Source organism: Boleophthalmus pectinirostris, unplaced genomic scaffold (genome assembly GCF_026225935.1).
Source record: "Boleophthalmus pectinirostris isolate CB_2022bp ecotype Guang Dong unplaced genomic scaffold, ASM2622593v1 HiC_scaffold_3, whole genome shotgun sequence".
NCBI lineage: Eukaryota > Metazoa > Chordata > Actinopteri > Gobiiformes > Gobiidae > Boleophthalmus > Boleophthalmus pectinirostris.
The window spans coordinates 31,307,156-31,324,407 of NW_026571299.1; the positions used below are offsets into that span (position 1 = coordinate 31,307,156).

General features: G+C 38.8%; 1 protein-coding gene across 1 annotated transcript in view; it reads left to right on the top strand.

Annotated features, from left to right (window-relative positions):
- The first annotated feature begins 274 nt into the window (after positions 1 to 274).
- Positions 275 to 17,252, top strand: part of megf6b (multiple EGF-like-domains 6b) — an 89,776-nt gene continuing 72,798 nt past the window's right edge. The window contains exons 1-3 of the mRNA XM_055160979.1: positions 275 to 526; positions 4,317 to 4,451; positions 7,349 to 7,458. Of these exons, the coding sequence (XP_055016954.1) occupies positions 432 to 526; positions 4,317 to 4,451; positions 7,349 to 7,458 (340 nt within the window). The 5' untranslated portion in view covers positions 275 to 431. The remainder of the gene's footprint in view (positions 527 to 4,316; positions 4,452 to 7,348; positions 7,459 to 17,252) is intronic.

A 17,252-nucleotide genomic window follows, 5' to 3' on the forward strand; every position in this document is an offset into this window, starting at 1 on the left:
GACATTAGGTATCTGTTTTTTATTCGTCTGCAGGTTTCCTCTTTTGGCCGCGCACTTGGACAACCGCGGGTCGTGTCTGTGAATAGTAAACTTCGCATCCTCCTCCCCCCAAAACCTCCAGCTTCATACCCATTACCAAATCAATGGACGGAGAAAGCGCGCAGCTCACTCGTACGCCTGCAGTAGCGGTGGAGAGGCGTGCGTAAAACTGTTGCGTACTGCGATATTTTTTATAATTATAACTTTTTTACTTGTTGTCTCTGGAATGTAATCGCCGTTTTGTGTGCGTAAACGCGTAAGAAGCAGAGTCTGAGGTTTTCGCTGCACTGCCTGTATTTTTATATTATTTCTCATCAATTTTGGCCGAACTCTGGAGTCAGACTGATGACTGAGTTGGCAACAGGTTTTTGATTGAAGACGCAAAGAAGAAGATGGATAATTTTCTTTTAGCTTTTTGTTTGATAGTTATTAAAGGACTTGACGCGTATAATTATGGCACGGCTAACCACAATCTCCAACCATACATGTAAGAACCTTTAAGTTAGTTTATTATATTTAACCTTAAAACTGTTTATCATGCACTTTTACGCACGGGATTTGAGAGGCGACTTCTTGCATTTCTGTTTGTCACTTTACGCCAAAACACAGTTAAACAATTGAAGTAATAGCTACAGGTAATTGTAACTGCAGGAGCATATGTGGTTAGTAAGTAAAGTAGTATTGGTAGTACAAGTAGCCTAGTAGTTGTAGTAGCTTGTATGAAATCTTGACGGCATGTTCCAGTTGAAGTAAGTGTACAAGTTAAACCAGTGACATTTGCTACACTTTGCAGACTTGGTTTTGTGGTTCATCTTTATTTTAATTTAGGTTTCAGATCTTGACTATTTCCTCTCACATAAAATTGTTTCCAACCTTGATTGAAAAGTTAATTGTATAGCATCTCTGTCTCCTTAAGCTGTTTTACAACATTTCCCAATCGCGGTCTTCTCTTTTTCCATTGTTTTATCTCGTGTCTCCTGCTCGCCTTAATGATGCTGGTGTTTACAGATGCACAGCTGTATGCCGTCCTTTAGTTTGATCCATACTCTAAATCTTTACGCTGCGTCCCTGGAGCATTACCAAAGTAGAAACAGTGGGATCGGGTTGCACTTTGGCTGTGGATCACCTGTGAACACTTTAATGGCGTTCAGCGTTATCTCTAAAGACACTTGGTTTAACAGGAAAACATGAGTAATCCAGATTTAGAGAAGACACATGCGCAGAGGGAGCTGGTAAATGTGAGATTCAGAGTTTAATTTTTTGACAGATTTTCTGGATTAAAGTTTTTATGTGGAGCATGTATGACTGGTACTCTGAGTTTCCCACCAGCTTGTTTCTGTCCTTGTTGAATTAAAAGGCCCATGTTACAGTATTTTCTGATTGATGTTATAATGTTGCTTCCTCATCAAAAACCTAGTTGTCTTGTGTTTGTTTAACACACAAACCCTGCACATTTCTCTCTCAAACAGAGAGAAAACTCATTTCCATTACTTGTGATGCCACATGGTCATTCAGGAAGTGCTCCACTGTGTTTTTAAACATCATGAATCTTCACTAGAAATATATGGATATTTTCAGCCTTGGGATTGCCAATCTCTACTGAATTTAAGGTAAAAGGTAGCTTTTCACTTAAAATTTACCATTTCATGACATCACAAGGTGGACCAGAACATTTTGAGCTTTGGAGATGTAGACAGACTAATAATGTTGTTTAAAACTCACAAGAATCAATTTTCACACCTGCCAGTCAACACTTGAGTATATGCCTTTTGCCTGCAACCACAAAAACAAGGACAGACAAAAACAATGGTGAGGAAGGAGTTATTTGTGGGGTTATACGCTATGTGGAAAATGTGTATTTTGAGCTGTTTTTTGCAGGTGTTTCGTGAGGCTGAGTTTCTGATGTGGAGGGGGGAGAGTTTCAGGGGGCAGGGACTACGATGGCAAAGGCTCAGTCAGCCAAGGTCTGGTTCTCTGATTTGACTGTGGGAGTGAGGAGTTTAGAATCAGCTGATCAGAGGCAGTGGGAGGGGCAGAGGGGCTGGAGGAGGTCAGTCAGGTGTGGATGGAGATTATGGCCCGGTTATGGAGAGCTGTTGGTAATCACTGGCAATGCCCTGCTTAATGACAGAAATCAAACTTTAGGTCAGTCACTATCTTATGAATTAGAGAGAGCAGAATACCAGTGGAAGGTTGGTGGTTCAAAATCAGATCCAGCATGCTACTACTGTGTCCTTGGGCAAGACACTTCACTCATCTTGCTTATGCATAATTGTGGTGTGTGTATGGTGGTTGTAGAGGTGTTGACAGTATCCACATATTTTCACCACATAGTAAAAGAAGGAGCTTTGGGGCACCTGAAGTTTTGAACAGGTCTATTTATTTAAAGTTTAAGATTTTAATCCACTGTCTGGGAAAATCTAGATATGGCATTTTACGTTATTTGAAATGCATATCGTGTTAGATCTGCTACTTTAGAGGTGCACAATGTAACTTTTTGTTCGGGGTCCGTCACCTGCTTGTTTCTATGGATGTCATTGCTCTGCCTTAAATGTTCCACACAAAAATTCCTAGAAAAACAGGCATTCTGACTGTGAGTGGGGTTGCCTCTCCACAAATCTAAGATGTAACTTGGTCTGGCCTTACATAAGAAATATATTGTTTTAGGTATATAGCCATATTTTATTTGTTGGGAGATCAGCTTAAGATGCAGGTAGCTTCTTGCTCTCCTCACCTCCTTAAGTAAAGATGAGGTGAGAGGAATTCCCCCAGAGTCTTTAAAATACCAAAGTCAAACATCATATGATACTTTACTGTAACCACAGCTCAGGTAACTCTTTACACATGTTATACTGTCTGCACCTGACAGCTCCTCTCAGCATCGTCTGAACCCCTGTCTGTACAGATCTACATCTCGTGCAGGCATGGTGGCTGAAAAATGTTGTGTAACTGCGTAGAAGCTTAGAAGAAAGATAAGAGATGACATGAAGAGGAAAAAGAGAACATTTATTATGATGTCAATGAACAGAATTTGTGTAGTGGTGGGAGTCTCATAGCAAGAAGGTCTCCAGGCTTGATTGACAATATAATGTAACTTACCACACTGAATGCTGGTATTCTTTTGTAACTGATACCTGTTCAAGTGAGTAGCTAGTTTTGATAATAGTTGTAGTATATAGGTTTTTTGTTTTTTTGGGTTTTTTTTTAAACGACCGAGTACCCTAGTCCAATACATATATACGAGGTAATGCTACAGCTGGGTACTCATTAACCACTATTCCAGACTAGTTCCAGACCCATGTGACACTGAAGGATGGGTCAAATGCCTGTGAGCTGTGTTTTCCAGTGTAATATGTTTCATCTTCAACTCTGAGGCAACTACAGGTAGATGGCATCTATATGGAAGCTTTAACCCTCCCAGAAATATGTTGACAACTTTTGAAAATCTTCATTATATTCCTGGATAACTGAAGAACTACTGACTTTTTGACAAATTATTTCCAAGCCAACTAAAGTCAGATATGTTTTCATTATTAAATAAAAACTCACAAGGACTTCTCAAATCTAGTCTATGATATGGTCTGCTTGTGCATCTCTCTCTCTCTCTCTCTCTCTCTCTCTCTCTCTCTCTCTCTCTCTCTCTCCTCTCTCTCTCTCTCTCTCTCTCTCTCTCTCTCTCTCTCTCTCTCTCTCTCTCTCTCTCTCTCTCTCTCTCTCTCTCTCTCTCTCTCTCTCTCTCTCTCTCCTCTCTCTCTCTCTCTCTCTCTCTCTCTCTCTCTCTCTCTCTCTCTCTCTCTCTCTCTCTCTCTCTCTCTCTCTCTCTCTCTCTCTCTCTCTCTCCTCTCTCCTCTCTCTCTCTCTCTCTCTCTCTCTCTCTCTCTCTCTCTCTCTCTCTCCTCTCTCCTCTCTCTCCTCTCTCTCTCTCTCTCTCTCTCTCTCTCTCTCTCTCTCTCTCTCTCCTCTCTCTCTCTCTCCTCTCTCTCTCTCCCCTCTCTCCTCTCTCTCTCTCTCCTCTCTCCTCTCTCTCTCTCTCTCTCTCTCTCTCTCCTCTCTCCTCTCTCTCTCTCTCTCTCTCTCTCTCTCTCTCTCTCTCTCTCTCTCTCTCTCTCTCTCTCTCTCTCTCTCTCTCTCTCTCTCTCTCTCTCTCTGTCTCTCTCTGTCTCTCTCTCTCCCTCTAGCTCCAGGTGACTCATTCTTAAGGTTAATAAGCCCTAGCCCCATAGGTTCACTTGTTAAAGTGTAATTTGACAGCGTTTTGTTGTTGTTTTATGTTACAGGCCCAACGTGTGTGTGGAGCGGGAGGTGACGCTGGTGGCCCAGAGGCAGCCGTGTGTTCAAGCCTTCACACGAATGGTCAAAGTGTGGAAACAGGGCTGCACCGGACAGTCCTGGTGCATGGGATACGAGCGCAGGTGAGGCATGCATTACAGGGCTGCACATTTTGTAAAACTATGTAATTGTGATTTTTCTGACAAGCATTGCAATTGTGATTAGATTTGATATGAACTGATAAACAAAATAGTCCTGGTGCATGGGAAATTTTAAAATACTGTTATATTTATGCAGTTACATAAGAACTGTCTGTCCTGTTTCTCCCTGACAATATGCTATATATGGGTCCTTAGGTCAAAACCTTCAGGTCAGGTCAATGAGTCAGTTTCCAGAGAAACTTTTCCTAGAGTGTTCCCAAAAGATGCATCATACTAGCCCAGACCCATTCACACTCTACTTTAAAAAATATGTATATATTCTGGTCCAAAACAAGACCTTTTAGGAAAACAGTAATTTGTATAATTTAACATTTTGTGGTGATGATATTGACAGTAATGTATCGTAAAGTGGCAACTGGAAATCTGCTTCATAGTTTTGAACTGGTTTTGAAACTTTTTGTTTTTATGTTTTATGTTTAAAATATGAAATAGGGATCTCCAGGTATTATAGGCTCTAATTACATAACAAATAAAAGCTTTATGCACTTCCAGTAAAAAAATGCACACACCTTCCTTTTCAATATAAGTTTACCATTTTCTACATTTTATATTCACACAGAAGCACGGATATATGCTGCGAGATACATGAAATAATATAGCAAAGAAAAAAAAAACTCAACTACATCATTTTTGAATATTTTTATGCAAAACCACCCTATCCACTCTTTGGTTTGTTAACAGCACTGCGAACCCTTGGCCTTCTCTCAACAACCTTTTTGACTCACATGAAATGGTTTTCACTTCACAGCTGTGGCCTGTTATGGTCAAGAAATGCAAAAAGTGTAAAGCAGCGATCAAAGCAAAGGGTGGCTATTTTAAACATTCTAAAATCTAAAAAATCTAAAAGTTCTGAGTTATTTAGAATTCATCTTTTGTTTACATCTCATGTGTCATTCATAGTTTTGATGCCTTCAGTGAGAATCTAAAGAATAAATAATAACTGAAATAAAGAACAAAGGTAAATGACAAAGTCTGTCCAAACTTTTAATTGATAGTGTACATCTTTTTAAAACTGAAATAATTCCAAGTATCCCCTCAGTACTTGTGGTCCTTGTACCCCTGGTTAGGAAACACGCAGTTATTTAATCTGTGCAGTACTCTATGACGTGCCCTGCCCTTTCCCACTGCCCTGGAAACAGCCTTTTAGCTCAAACAAACAGATCTGTCACCACCCGTGGGCTGTGCGTTCAATGAAGCCACCACTATCCTCTAATCAAAGCCTGTGTCTTACTCATGTCCCAACAACAGGACGCGATCTCTGCTGTAATGGCACCTTTTAAACCAATCAGATCTTCTCTTCCCGCCCAAGGTTTTATCCCTGGCCTCTCATACAGCTAAGTGCAAGGTGTCGCCCGACTTGACCACCCTCACCACTAATTTGCCCCATAGTCGTCTCTCGCATCCCTTTGAAGAGCCAGCGTAGCCTCTATGCTAACATTTTAGTCAATGTTTTCTCACCAAACTTTCACAGTATTTGGAGTAAGGGTAGAAAAAGCTTTGAAAGAGCCAAGAGCCATAATTACCCCCTGTAAACAAAGGCACTTCCATAATGTGTAATAAGGCAATGAGAGGGTCAAACACGGTGTGGTCTGGGAAAATATTCACCATTCACCCCCAAAAATAAAACTGAAAAAAAGAAAAGTTTATTTGGCTGGGGAAAAGTTAATGAATAAAATTTGGATTTTTCTAACCTATACGTCACATCTACTAATCTACTACTATTTTTTTATGCAAATTCCGAAAGCACCTTTAATAAAATTTATTATAATTAAATGGCTATTTTGCATAAGCTTTACTACCAGTAGTAGAAAAAGTACTCAACTGTGTTATTTAAATAAGTACAGATACCAGAGCAGTAAAAAGTAAAAGTGAAAGTATCAGATGAAGTATCACAAGTATCACAAATGTAGTAATTTTGATGACGATTTGTGCTGAATATTGTTCCGTAGAAACAAATCAATCTTTTATTCTGGGTTTTTATTTATGTGTTTTTGTTTGCTCAAATCAGTGTGTTTATCCGGCACTGGTTAAGCGGAAGAAAATGGATAGATGGATAAATGTGTTAAAAATAAACCCCTCTGTCTTTCCAGCAGGACTCAAACTATATTAAAAAATACTTTTACTTTCCAGTCCAGTTCAAAAATGTAGTGGAGTAGAAAGTACAGATACTTGCTCTAAAATGTGAAGTACAAATAAAAAGTATTCACTGTAAAGTACAGATACTACTTTTACTACTTTTACTTCATTGCCTTCCACCACTGAGTAATGCCCCTCTAAAATGCACATGATTTATTTTGTACTTTAAAAAATTTGAAGTTAATTTGAATTTTTATTGTTCCTTATTGCTGAATGTTACATACATGTAATTATATCATAGAACAGTGGCTCTCAAAACTTTCACTTTAAGTACCACCAAAGAAAAGATTTGGCCTTCTAAATACCACAAGATGTAAATCAAGTATACAACAGGACTATTCCAGGTCTGATCTAGTGTTAAACCTGGTTTTAAAATGTCAACACAATTCCCACTGTAGTTCTAAACAACAAATTACCCAAAAAAGGACAAGTAGTGGATAAAATGAACTTTAAATTAGGCAAACCCACAAACCAAAGAGCTGTCTGAGTACTACATCAAGGAGCTGTACCATTTGAGAAATAATGTCACAGAATGTAATATATGGTTGATAAAATGCACAGTATAAGACCCTTTTCAGAATATAAGACTGATATAGGCCTTCTTTATACTTTACATAAATATGTCTATAGCCATATGCACATCAAAGACCACCTCATATATCACAAATTCTTTGTGTTCACAGGACAGCGTACTACACAGCCTACAGACAGGTGTACAGACAGGACTACCAGACTGTGTACAAGTGCTGCTCTGGATGGTCCCAGCTCAATGGAGAGGCAGGCTGTCTATATCGTAAGCAACATTTTAATTAATAAAGATGCAACATTATACAATTTTCAAAGTATACAGTATTGTCCCTCTATTAACCTCATGATATTTACTGCAAAAGCCCCACCATGCAACTTTAAGCCTAAAATTTTGGCTACTTAAATAAATGATTTTGGATGTTTTTATTGCACTGAAAAACACAGTGAGCTTGCATCTCCACCTACCTGACTCTTATTTGACCCATGGGTGAGCCTCCACCTTCTTGTTTCCATGGAAATATTCCACCGTATGGCATTACACTTACCTATTTCCATAGAGAATGTTCCAAAGTATAGTTTAACTTGCTATTTTCATGGAATCGTGCAGGTGACATGCCACCTGGATTGAAAGTCCTGACAGATTTGCCTAATCATTAATGTTATATTTTTATCTAGTTGTGTGTAAGTTGCTCTGAAATGGAGCAAAGGATTATGGTCTTTGTAGTTCAGTTTGTTTTTTTACATTCCAATCATACACTGTATAAAGAAAGGGACTGTGCAATTGTGATGTCACCCATAGTGTTCAGCACCAAATGAAGCTTGTGATACTAAAAGTTACAGGAGCGAATATGGAGCCAGGCTCTATATAATGAATAGGACTTTTTCAAAAGACAAAAACACCAGAGTCATGAAGAGCGGCTTAATATGAACATTTTAAGACCAAAATGACAAGGCTCACTGCAGTAGTTACAGAGAGACTGGCCACATTATTCCAATATAAGTCAGTCAGAACCAGAGTCACTAGGAGCCTGAAGCTCCAAATGCAAACTTCTTATTTGGAACATGGCAGCTAGTGCGCATGTCCATTTATATAAACAGTCTATGATTCCAATGCTAAAAACAATGTATTTTAATACCTTGATCTTAATATTTGAACATTTAAGATGATATCATATTATCACATTTTTATATTGCTATCTCTATTCTTAAACCAAAAAGCTATGGGTAAGTCTTGTCTCTTCACCAGCCCAGCAGGAGAAACCCTCTGCTCTATGCTGGCACCAACCCCTAAATGAGAGGGTTTTTTATCCAAAGGTCAAAGGTCGTAGGTCATCCCCTCAGCAGATGTTATCAGTCAGTGCCAGCCTGCATTTGGTTAACAGGTCCTGAGATTCAGACATGAACAAAGAGAAAGAAAATCTACTCAGCGATGAAGTGTGTTGGCATTTGCAAAGTGATTGGAGCTGAGTCAAGTTGTGTTTTAAAAGACACTTAGAAGCGGAGGAGGGTTTAAGGGTTGTCTCAGTACTTGTCATTAGGGCTTTCCTCCACAAGTGAGCACTGAGTACTATATAGTCAGGGAAAATGGACCATCACTGCACTGTTCTAACTGACAGGTGCAAGTGTTAAAAATTGCTTTATTTATTTATTTTTTGTACAGAACACTTTTGTTGGTCAATATTTTTGATCTATCAATTCTCTTCCCAGTTAAATGTTAAATGTTAAAAATCTGATTTAATTTATTTTAATAGGTTGTCCACTTGTGTGAATTTAGTACAACAAGGCTTTAGATTTCAATATCAAAGGAAAAAGACTTGATATAAGATCTGATATAGATTTTGATACCACAATAGAATATAGAATAACCACCAGACAATAGAATAGTATAAAATAAAATTATCATATGGTTATATGGTATATATATATTCTAAAAACTATTCAGGAAAGGTCTACATTTGTTCATTTTAAGTGTATTTCTCAGTATTTATATGTAATTTTAGTAATGATATCTGATGATTCTATTTTTCAAAACCCTAACATCTGTATTGCCTCTCTCTTTAGCTGTATCTTTTTCATATATAGAGATCTATGATGAGCAGTGTTGATACCAGCAGCTGATGGTGCCTGGGCTTAGACTCACATCACTGAGAACTGAAGCTTTGATGGGATTTCACACAGACTGATCCTGATCACATAGTCCACATACCATCACAGTTTGGCAAAGACTCACTCAAGCACCCGCTGGCAAAAATATGCACAATATCTGCTTCTACAAGCCCTTCCACAGAATCATACAAACTTACAGAAATTCTATTGAGTACATATTAATTTATATTTATTACCAGCATTGGTGTGGAGTGTAGTAAGTGAATGAACGATGCATAGTGTTTTTAAGGCTTATTTAAAGAGACCCTGGACCCAATTTTCTAGTGAGCCAGAGTGTTGAAGATGTGTGGAGACACTTTTTAATATATTCCATCCAGTCCTTGTATTTGCAGAGGTTGCTGGTGCTAGGCTAGCACATATCAATGGCCATAGTTAGCCTGCCACTAAAGACTTACCCACTCCACAAAGCACCCAAAGTAAAACTATTATTGCATCACACTGTCAATGTAAATGTTTGTGTTGATAGAATAATGTTTGAAATAAAACTAACCTTGCATCACATGAATTGACATATGTTGAGGGACTATTTTCTCAGCAGCAGCGGAATTTCACTTTGTCGGTAAGATAGGTGCTAGGTGATATCAATCCTCCTAGCCAAGCTTTCTATCAGGAAGTACAACTTGCTGCTACTGCTCAGACGCAAATCCTTCAAATACAAGGTTGGTTTTACTTCTAAAATTATTCTTTTGACACAGACATTCACATCAACAATGTGGCATTATAATTGTTTTACTTTGGGTGTTTTGTGGAGTGGGTAAGTCTGTTTTTAGTGGCAGGCTAACTATGGCCATTGACATGCACTAGCCTAGCACCAGCGACCTCTGCAAAGACAAGGACTGGATGGAATATTTAAAAAAGTGTGTCCACACGTCTCCAACACTCTGGCTCACTAGAAAATAAGGTCCTATGTCCAAAATTCTGGACTGTCCCTTTAAGACTTCTGACGTAATCGCATTAATACTACTTATACTGTTATACTGTTAAATAGGCTGTGTTTACACTATTCCACTCACCCACCTCATCAAAACTGAAACTTAACTCGTGCTGAATTCTGAACTTAACCTGGACTGAACCAGGACTGAAACAAGGCCAAACCAAATCTACATCAGGACTAAACTAAGATCAAACCAGACCATACAGGGAAAACACATAAATGCCGCTCTAGTACAAACTGCAAAAATGGACTAAACTGCCAACTGCTGTGTTCCAAATAGGAAGCGTTCATGGGGGCGCTTTCGGCTCTATCGACTCTGTTTCTAATTGATTTCACGCTGAAGAATTTTCTGTCTGTTGCTGCTGTGAGGCTCGTTATTTTGGTCTTAAAATGTTCATATTAACTGGATCCTGGTGTTTTTATTTCATTATTTTGCTCGTAAATAAATTCTTATTCCTATTATCCAAATTTGCTCCTATAATTGCAAGCCTCATGAGCTTCATTTGGCTGGAGTCGAACTCTGTGGGTGACGTGACACTCCCTTTGTCCACTTCTTTATAGAGTTTATGCTCTAGTAATACTCGGTTAATTCAAGTATCCAGTTTACACAATGTTTTAGATTTCTGTAAGGCTTATGTACAGCTGTTCCTCCTCTGAACCTACCTGTATTCTCATAATTTGACAAAAAAATAAATAAAATACTGGTTTGAATATGGTGAGGCATTGATATACGTTGTCTTGACCCATAGTCAGCTCCTGGTATAATTTACGTAGTGGAAGTAGTTGGTTATTCAGGGTCAACCTAAATCATCTTCTGAGTTTTTAGATTTTTGAATCCTCATTTAAACAGGCTTCTTGTTTTATGTAGTCAACAATATCACCCCTTTTTTTTTTTTTTTACCTGAAGCTCACTCGTTTTAAACACTTTTCTCCAAATGTCTCAGAGTGCATTTCCCGTTTGCTGCCCAGTGCTCCCCTCTCATCCCAAACTGTAGCTCCTCTGCCTGGCCCTCGGCATGTCTCTTTCATCTGCGTAACCCAAGACTCCACTGCACTTTGGGACCAGACAAACTAATCGCTCTTTTCTCCGCATCCCATTCACAGAGGGATAAAAGGACGCTCACAGCTCAAGCCTGCCTCTTCAGCGCCAAAACCATCTTCACTGTACCTCTGTCAGCACTGGGCAATCTATGGGCCTGTTTTCAGCAAGAATTACAGCCCCCAAGTTCAGCTTTATTCAGAGCATAGTTCTTACAAATCCAGGGGCATTGGGGAAGACTGGAATGCTTTGTGAAAGTGATTTAGTATCTAGTTGTTTTGTGTTCTGTATTGTTTCTATATATATGTGTATGTGTTTGTGTGTGTGTGTGTTCCATAGAAAAAAGTTCAGAGCAGGGGTAATTAGGCTAATGACCGATAACTATTTGGGGTCAGGGCAGTGGAAGTAAAGCAGATGATAACAAAACAATTGGCTGAATGCATAGATCTTTTCCATTGTAGTCTACACATTTTATTATACACAGTTTGGCAAAGAAACAACGGCAGTGTCCCAGATTGTGTTTAGTCTGAGGAGGTTTAGAGATGGTGCAGGGAACCAGCTGTCTGCTTAATTGCCTTCGATGGAAACTATGTAATTTGTGTTCTATTGTCTGATAGCATGTTGTGATAGGAATGATGAGAAAAAAACAACTTGACCTGTTTTATCTGGAAACTCAAGGCCCTTTCACACTGGAGACACATGCAAACATTTATTGCCAATAATCGTCATAAACAATGAGTATAATAATAAAGTTAACAAATTCGTCTTTGTTTTTCGAAGATTAGCACAAACGAAACTATTTTATGACTTCCTTTGGATGCTGTGCCCAAAATGTGGATTTTGGGAGATGTTGCACCACTGAGGTTTACACCTGCTGGGAGATATTGGCTGTGAGGCCAAAAAGTGGATATTAAAATCTGGAAGACCTCTGCTCCTCCAGGATTTATGAACCATTATCCTATTACACCCCAGAGAAAAAACACTCTGTGAGGGGGACATGACTGGACTCTGACCAGATATTGACACCTTTTTTTGCACCTTTTGACAGCACTGGACTTGACTTACATATGATGTTGTTATGAGTTTTGTGTGTGTGTGTGTTTGTGTAGTCTTGTGTATGGATTGAGTGTGGAGAGAGGGATATGGGAAAGGTTGTTTGTTGTTTGTTTTGTTTTTCTTTTCTTTTTTTGTTTTAGTTTACTTAATTTCAAAATTGAAAAAAAATAAATAAAATCTACAACGTTAACTTTAGCAACTAAATCCTACAACCATTCTAGAACTAGCAAGAATAAGAACTAACAAGATGAATCTGCAGTACACAAGACTGAGGCATAGAGTGATTCTTGCCTCACAGCATTTAATTCGGGGTCTGGTGGAGATTGCATGTTCTCTTTGAGTCTGGGTGGCTTTCCTGCTTGTGCTCCTCTTCCCTCATTAACCAAAACATGCACTAGGATAACTCCTCAGGATTCAGGATAGAAGAATGGCTCAGATGTGAGACAAATATCCCTGTGCTAAATTAAAGGTGCACTAAGTAACTTTCCAGGTAGAGGGTCTGATCTGCTAGTCTCCATGGAGGTGTCATTGCTTTGTTTAAAAAGTTCCACAGTATGGTATAAAACTCATCTGTCATGCATTTATTAAATTACATGTGTGTGTTATTGTTCCGAAATGCTTTGAAAAACATGCCCTCTCCTGAGATCTAACCCGCAACTTGGTCTAGTGTCACTTGCCTATCATGCCAAATTGTGTAACATTCCAGGCAAAACCATAACTAATGGACAAAAAAAAGGTACATAGTGTCCCTTTAGGTCAACAAACACATTTGTGAGTTTCATTACACTTTTGTGAGACAGTGGTTGAAGTTCATTTGTAGCATCTAAATGTAGTGTCTGGAAAAATGCCATATGTGCATTTAGCTAACCTTTCAGCTTACAGCTTGTGACAATAGTATTTCCTCCACTTTAACCTGTGGATCTTCGCCGCGTGAGTCCCAGGACGAGAGGGTTTCACAGGGGGGGCATAAAGTAACAATAAGTCTTTGTCACAACAATTTCCTTAGTTTGTCCTCCTTGTTAGGACCTGAATAGAGGCTTGGTGCCCTCTTTGTGGTCGGGTACAGGCTGAGTGGAGGAAATGATCCACTGTCTGTCCGTGGGTGGTCTGTGAGGGTCCTGATGTCAGAGCTTATGGGGGCAAACAGGAGCTAAATGTGAAACAAAAGAATGAAGTAGGGATAACAAAGAAAGTCAGTGAGCGCGTTTGAACATCTAATAGGCAAGATGTTGTTGCTGTTTTAAGTATTTGGAGCACTGTACTGTATACTGTGACAACTAAGGATGCAAGAATACAATTTGACATCATGGTGACTCTATAGTAAGACAGTATGTAAAGTTTAATCATAGACCAAATGTGCTATAATGGACAATTTTAATTTTTGCTTTACTGAAGATTTCAGAATGCAATAAATTATTGCACATTGTATTTATTACCACCCCCTCGGGATCTATAAAGTATCTCTCCCTTTCTCTCTTTCTCTCTGTCCTTTTTCTCTTTCTCTCTCTATTTGTTTATCTTGCAAACAACCCATTATATATCAAGCATTTTAATAAAACTCTGAGCATGAAAACTGAGCGTAGCTGTTTTTGGCTAATACCTGCAAAAGCTTACAACAATTAACATGTTTATTCAAAATTGCTACTATAATAAACAATAGTATTAGAAAGTATTACAAAAGCAAAAGAGAAATTCAGCTACAACATTGCATGCCCTCATTTCCGAAACTCATTGACATTCCTCTGGCAGATGATTTGTTCTTTCTAAATATGGTGGGTTTGAGCACGTACCTGTAATGAGGCTGAAGTGAACTGTGGCCTTTGTGTGTTAATTTGCCCATTTGCACTCTCCACTCCGGCTCCACTCTGAGGTCAAACAAACACTGCACACTGGGAGGAAGGGCTCTGAGTATGTACTCAAGTAAGAGTACAGTTATTTTAAAGATTTCTCTCTGAATATGATACTAATTAAAACTATTTTTAAGAGGACATATATTTAGGGGAAGATAAAATCAATATTTTCCAGATATGACTAACCTTTCTTTGACTTTATATTGCTGAATTCCTTTGACAATGGACATGAAAGGTGCACTAACTATGACCACCTGCTTTTCTTTATGGAGATGCTATTTCATTACCTGGAATGTGCCACAGTATGACATTAAACGCATCTTAAGGGGGTTAAGGGGGGGTCGCTGCTCCTCAAATCTGTCTGGTGGCACCACCTGCTTGTCTTCTTGGAGGTCAGGATGTTTAATGCCATACATAAGAAATAACATCAGGGAGAAGCACACAGGTAGCACACACTTCACTAGAAAATATACATAGTAGTGCTTAGTGCTTAGTGTCCACTTTGGACATGTAAATTGTAAAATTTTTATATAGCACTTTTCCAACTTCAAGGCACTGAAAGCACTTTAAGCACATCAAAGAATTGCTCATTCATTCACACACATTCATACACCAGTGTATGCAGACACTGGGGGCAAGGTGGGTTAAGTGTCTTGCCCAATGCCATACAACAGCATTCCTCTACGGGAGCTGGAATTGCGCCACCCACTTATAGGTCAGTGGATTAACCAATGATGCTTCTGCTGAGAGCAGGATTTGAACCACCAACTTTTGGATCAGTAGCAAACACTCTACCAACTTAGCTACTGTACTTGTGTGTATAGTTTGTCTGAAATAAAATTATTCATTTATTCACTTGATGAATTACAAAGATTATCTTTCACATCATACAGCAGTAACAAGTATGTAGTTATTTTGCACCTTTGACAAAGTCTTCAGCCACACCTGCTTCTGCTTGTTGTATTTCTCAGTATGGACCCTGCTTCTCTGCCAGGTTTCCCCTAATCCTCTCGAAAGGGTGTCTTTGTGTCTCCTCTGGTGACGAGTGTTAGACTGGGCCATGCTGCGTACCACATTATGAATGATTTTGGTGAAGATTAAGCAGCACGAGAGGTTTAAGATGGAGGCAGGCCAAAAATGCTCTGGTTTTATGCCAAAAGTTTGCCTGGGAAAGAGGAATGTACATGCCGACGCTGTCAGTGTGACATCTGAACTGATTTATCCCAAAGTACTTTAGTGCAATATTACAAAGATCTTACCGCAAGTGGAAATGTTATTGTCTAGGGAGCTGTCATTGGAACATATTTCTTGATGTTTTGTCATTTTGTTTGTCATTGAGCTGCCGATCAATTCAAAGTTTTCTCTGAAGTTGGTGCAAAGTTGGTCACGCTATGACTTTAAAATTCTGAATTCCAGTAAGTGCTCCTTGGTAAAGACTCCAATAAAGTACCACTTACTCCCTGTGGTTCTTTGGTAAAAAGAGTATCTTCTTATGAGCCATCTTTTATTCATTCAACACATAAAAGCATGTAATTGTCACTGTAATTGGCACGGTTGCTGTGGGATTCAAACAAGTAACCTTCTAGTTAGTATTTTATTGACTGAACTATAGAACATTAAGTTTTCAATCAGTCTGAAACTTAACACAAAAAACGATATGGTTTTTGTTACCTTTGTGTATTATTGTGGTGGGATTCAAACCAGCAACCTTCCAGTCAGTGGGTGATCGAGAGAACTATTACTATATTATGTCCAATTAATTATTAAGATGATAAATGATTTACTTCTGCTATGGTAATTTTGGTAACAGTTTTATAAAAAATATATGTAATGGCATAAATGCAAGATATACATTTAATGCCATACTGTGGAACCTCCCAGCCAAAGCAATAACAACTCTAGTGAGATAAGCAGATGGCAGACAGTTGATCACAAAACTTACACAGTGCACCTTTTGGAGTAAGAAAGTTTTCAGAAATATTTGTGTGCATAGAATCGAAATCCGTGCATATTTGGCTGTAGTTGAGCATAAAATAAATATTCGTAAACTCTCGAATGAGTCCAGTTGTGCATAAAAGAGATTGTGTGTATTTTATCCATCAGAATACGAATTGAAAAGTTATGACATCAAAATTTACAATCACGAAATGGTAATTTAGGATTACACTTTCATCAGTACGAATACTAATTCACAGACATGACTCTAGTGTCAAAAATACATCACCACTTTACAGACATTATTTACTGAGCAGAACAAACAACGCTTGAGATGCTGGACTTTTGCGCCACATACTGACTGAACCAGGACTGAACCAGGACTAAACCAGGTCTAAACAAGGTCTAATCTTGGACTTGAGAGAGAGAGAGAACCCCAAGTCCACGGAGCAGGGTGTCCGCAAAGCGCAATCGGGCGATGGCTGTTCTTAGCCCCGTTGTGCGCGGAGCTCTGAGCTGGTTTTTTCTCCTGTGGTTACCTGAAAGTCTACCTCAAGACCCGCCCCGACACTCAGTCCTGGTTCAGTTTTGGTTTAATTCTGGTTTAGTCCTGTCTTAGTCCTAGTTCAGTCCAGGTTTAGCCCTAGTTCAGTCCTGGTTCAGTCCGTATGCAGCGCAAAAGTTCGGCATCTCGATCGATGTTTCTTCTGCTCAATAAATAATACCTGTGAAGTGATGAAGAATTTTTGACTGTAGAGTCATGTCTGTGAATTCATATTTGTACTGCAGAAAGCATAATCATACATTTTAATTTTGTGATTGTAATTCTTGATGTCATAACTTTTCAATTCATATTCTGATGGATAAAATACACACAATACATCTTATGTATGACTGGACTCATTCGAGAGTTTATGAATATTTATTTTATGCTCAACTACAGACAAATATGCACAGATTTCCCAAATATACACTGATCTCCTATGCACACAAATATTTCTGAAAGCTTTCCTACCACACCATAAATTAGAAATCTGACAGAAGCTAATATTTTGCATTTTAAGTTGATAATTAGTTTG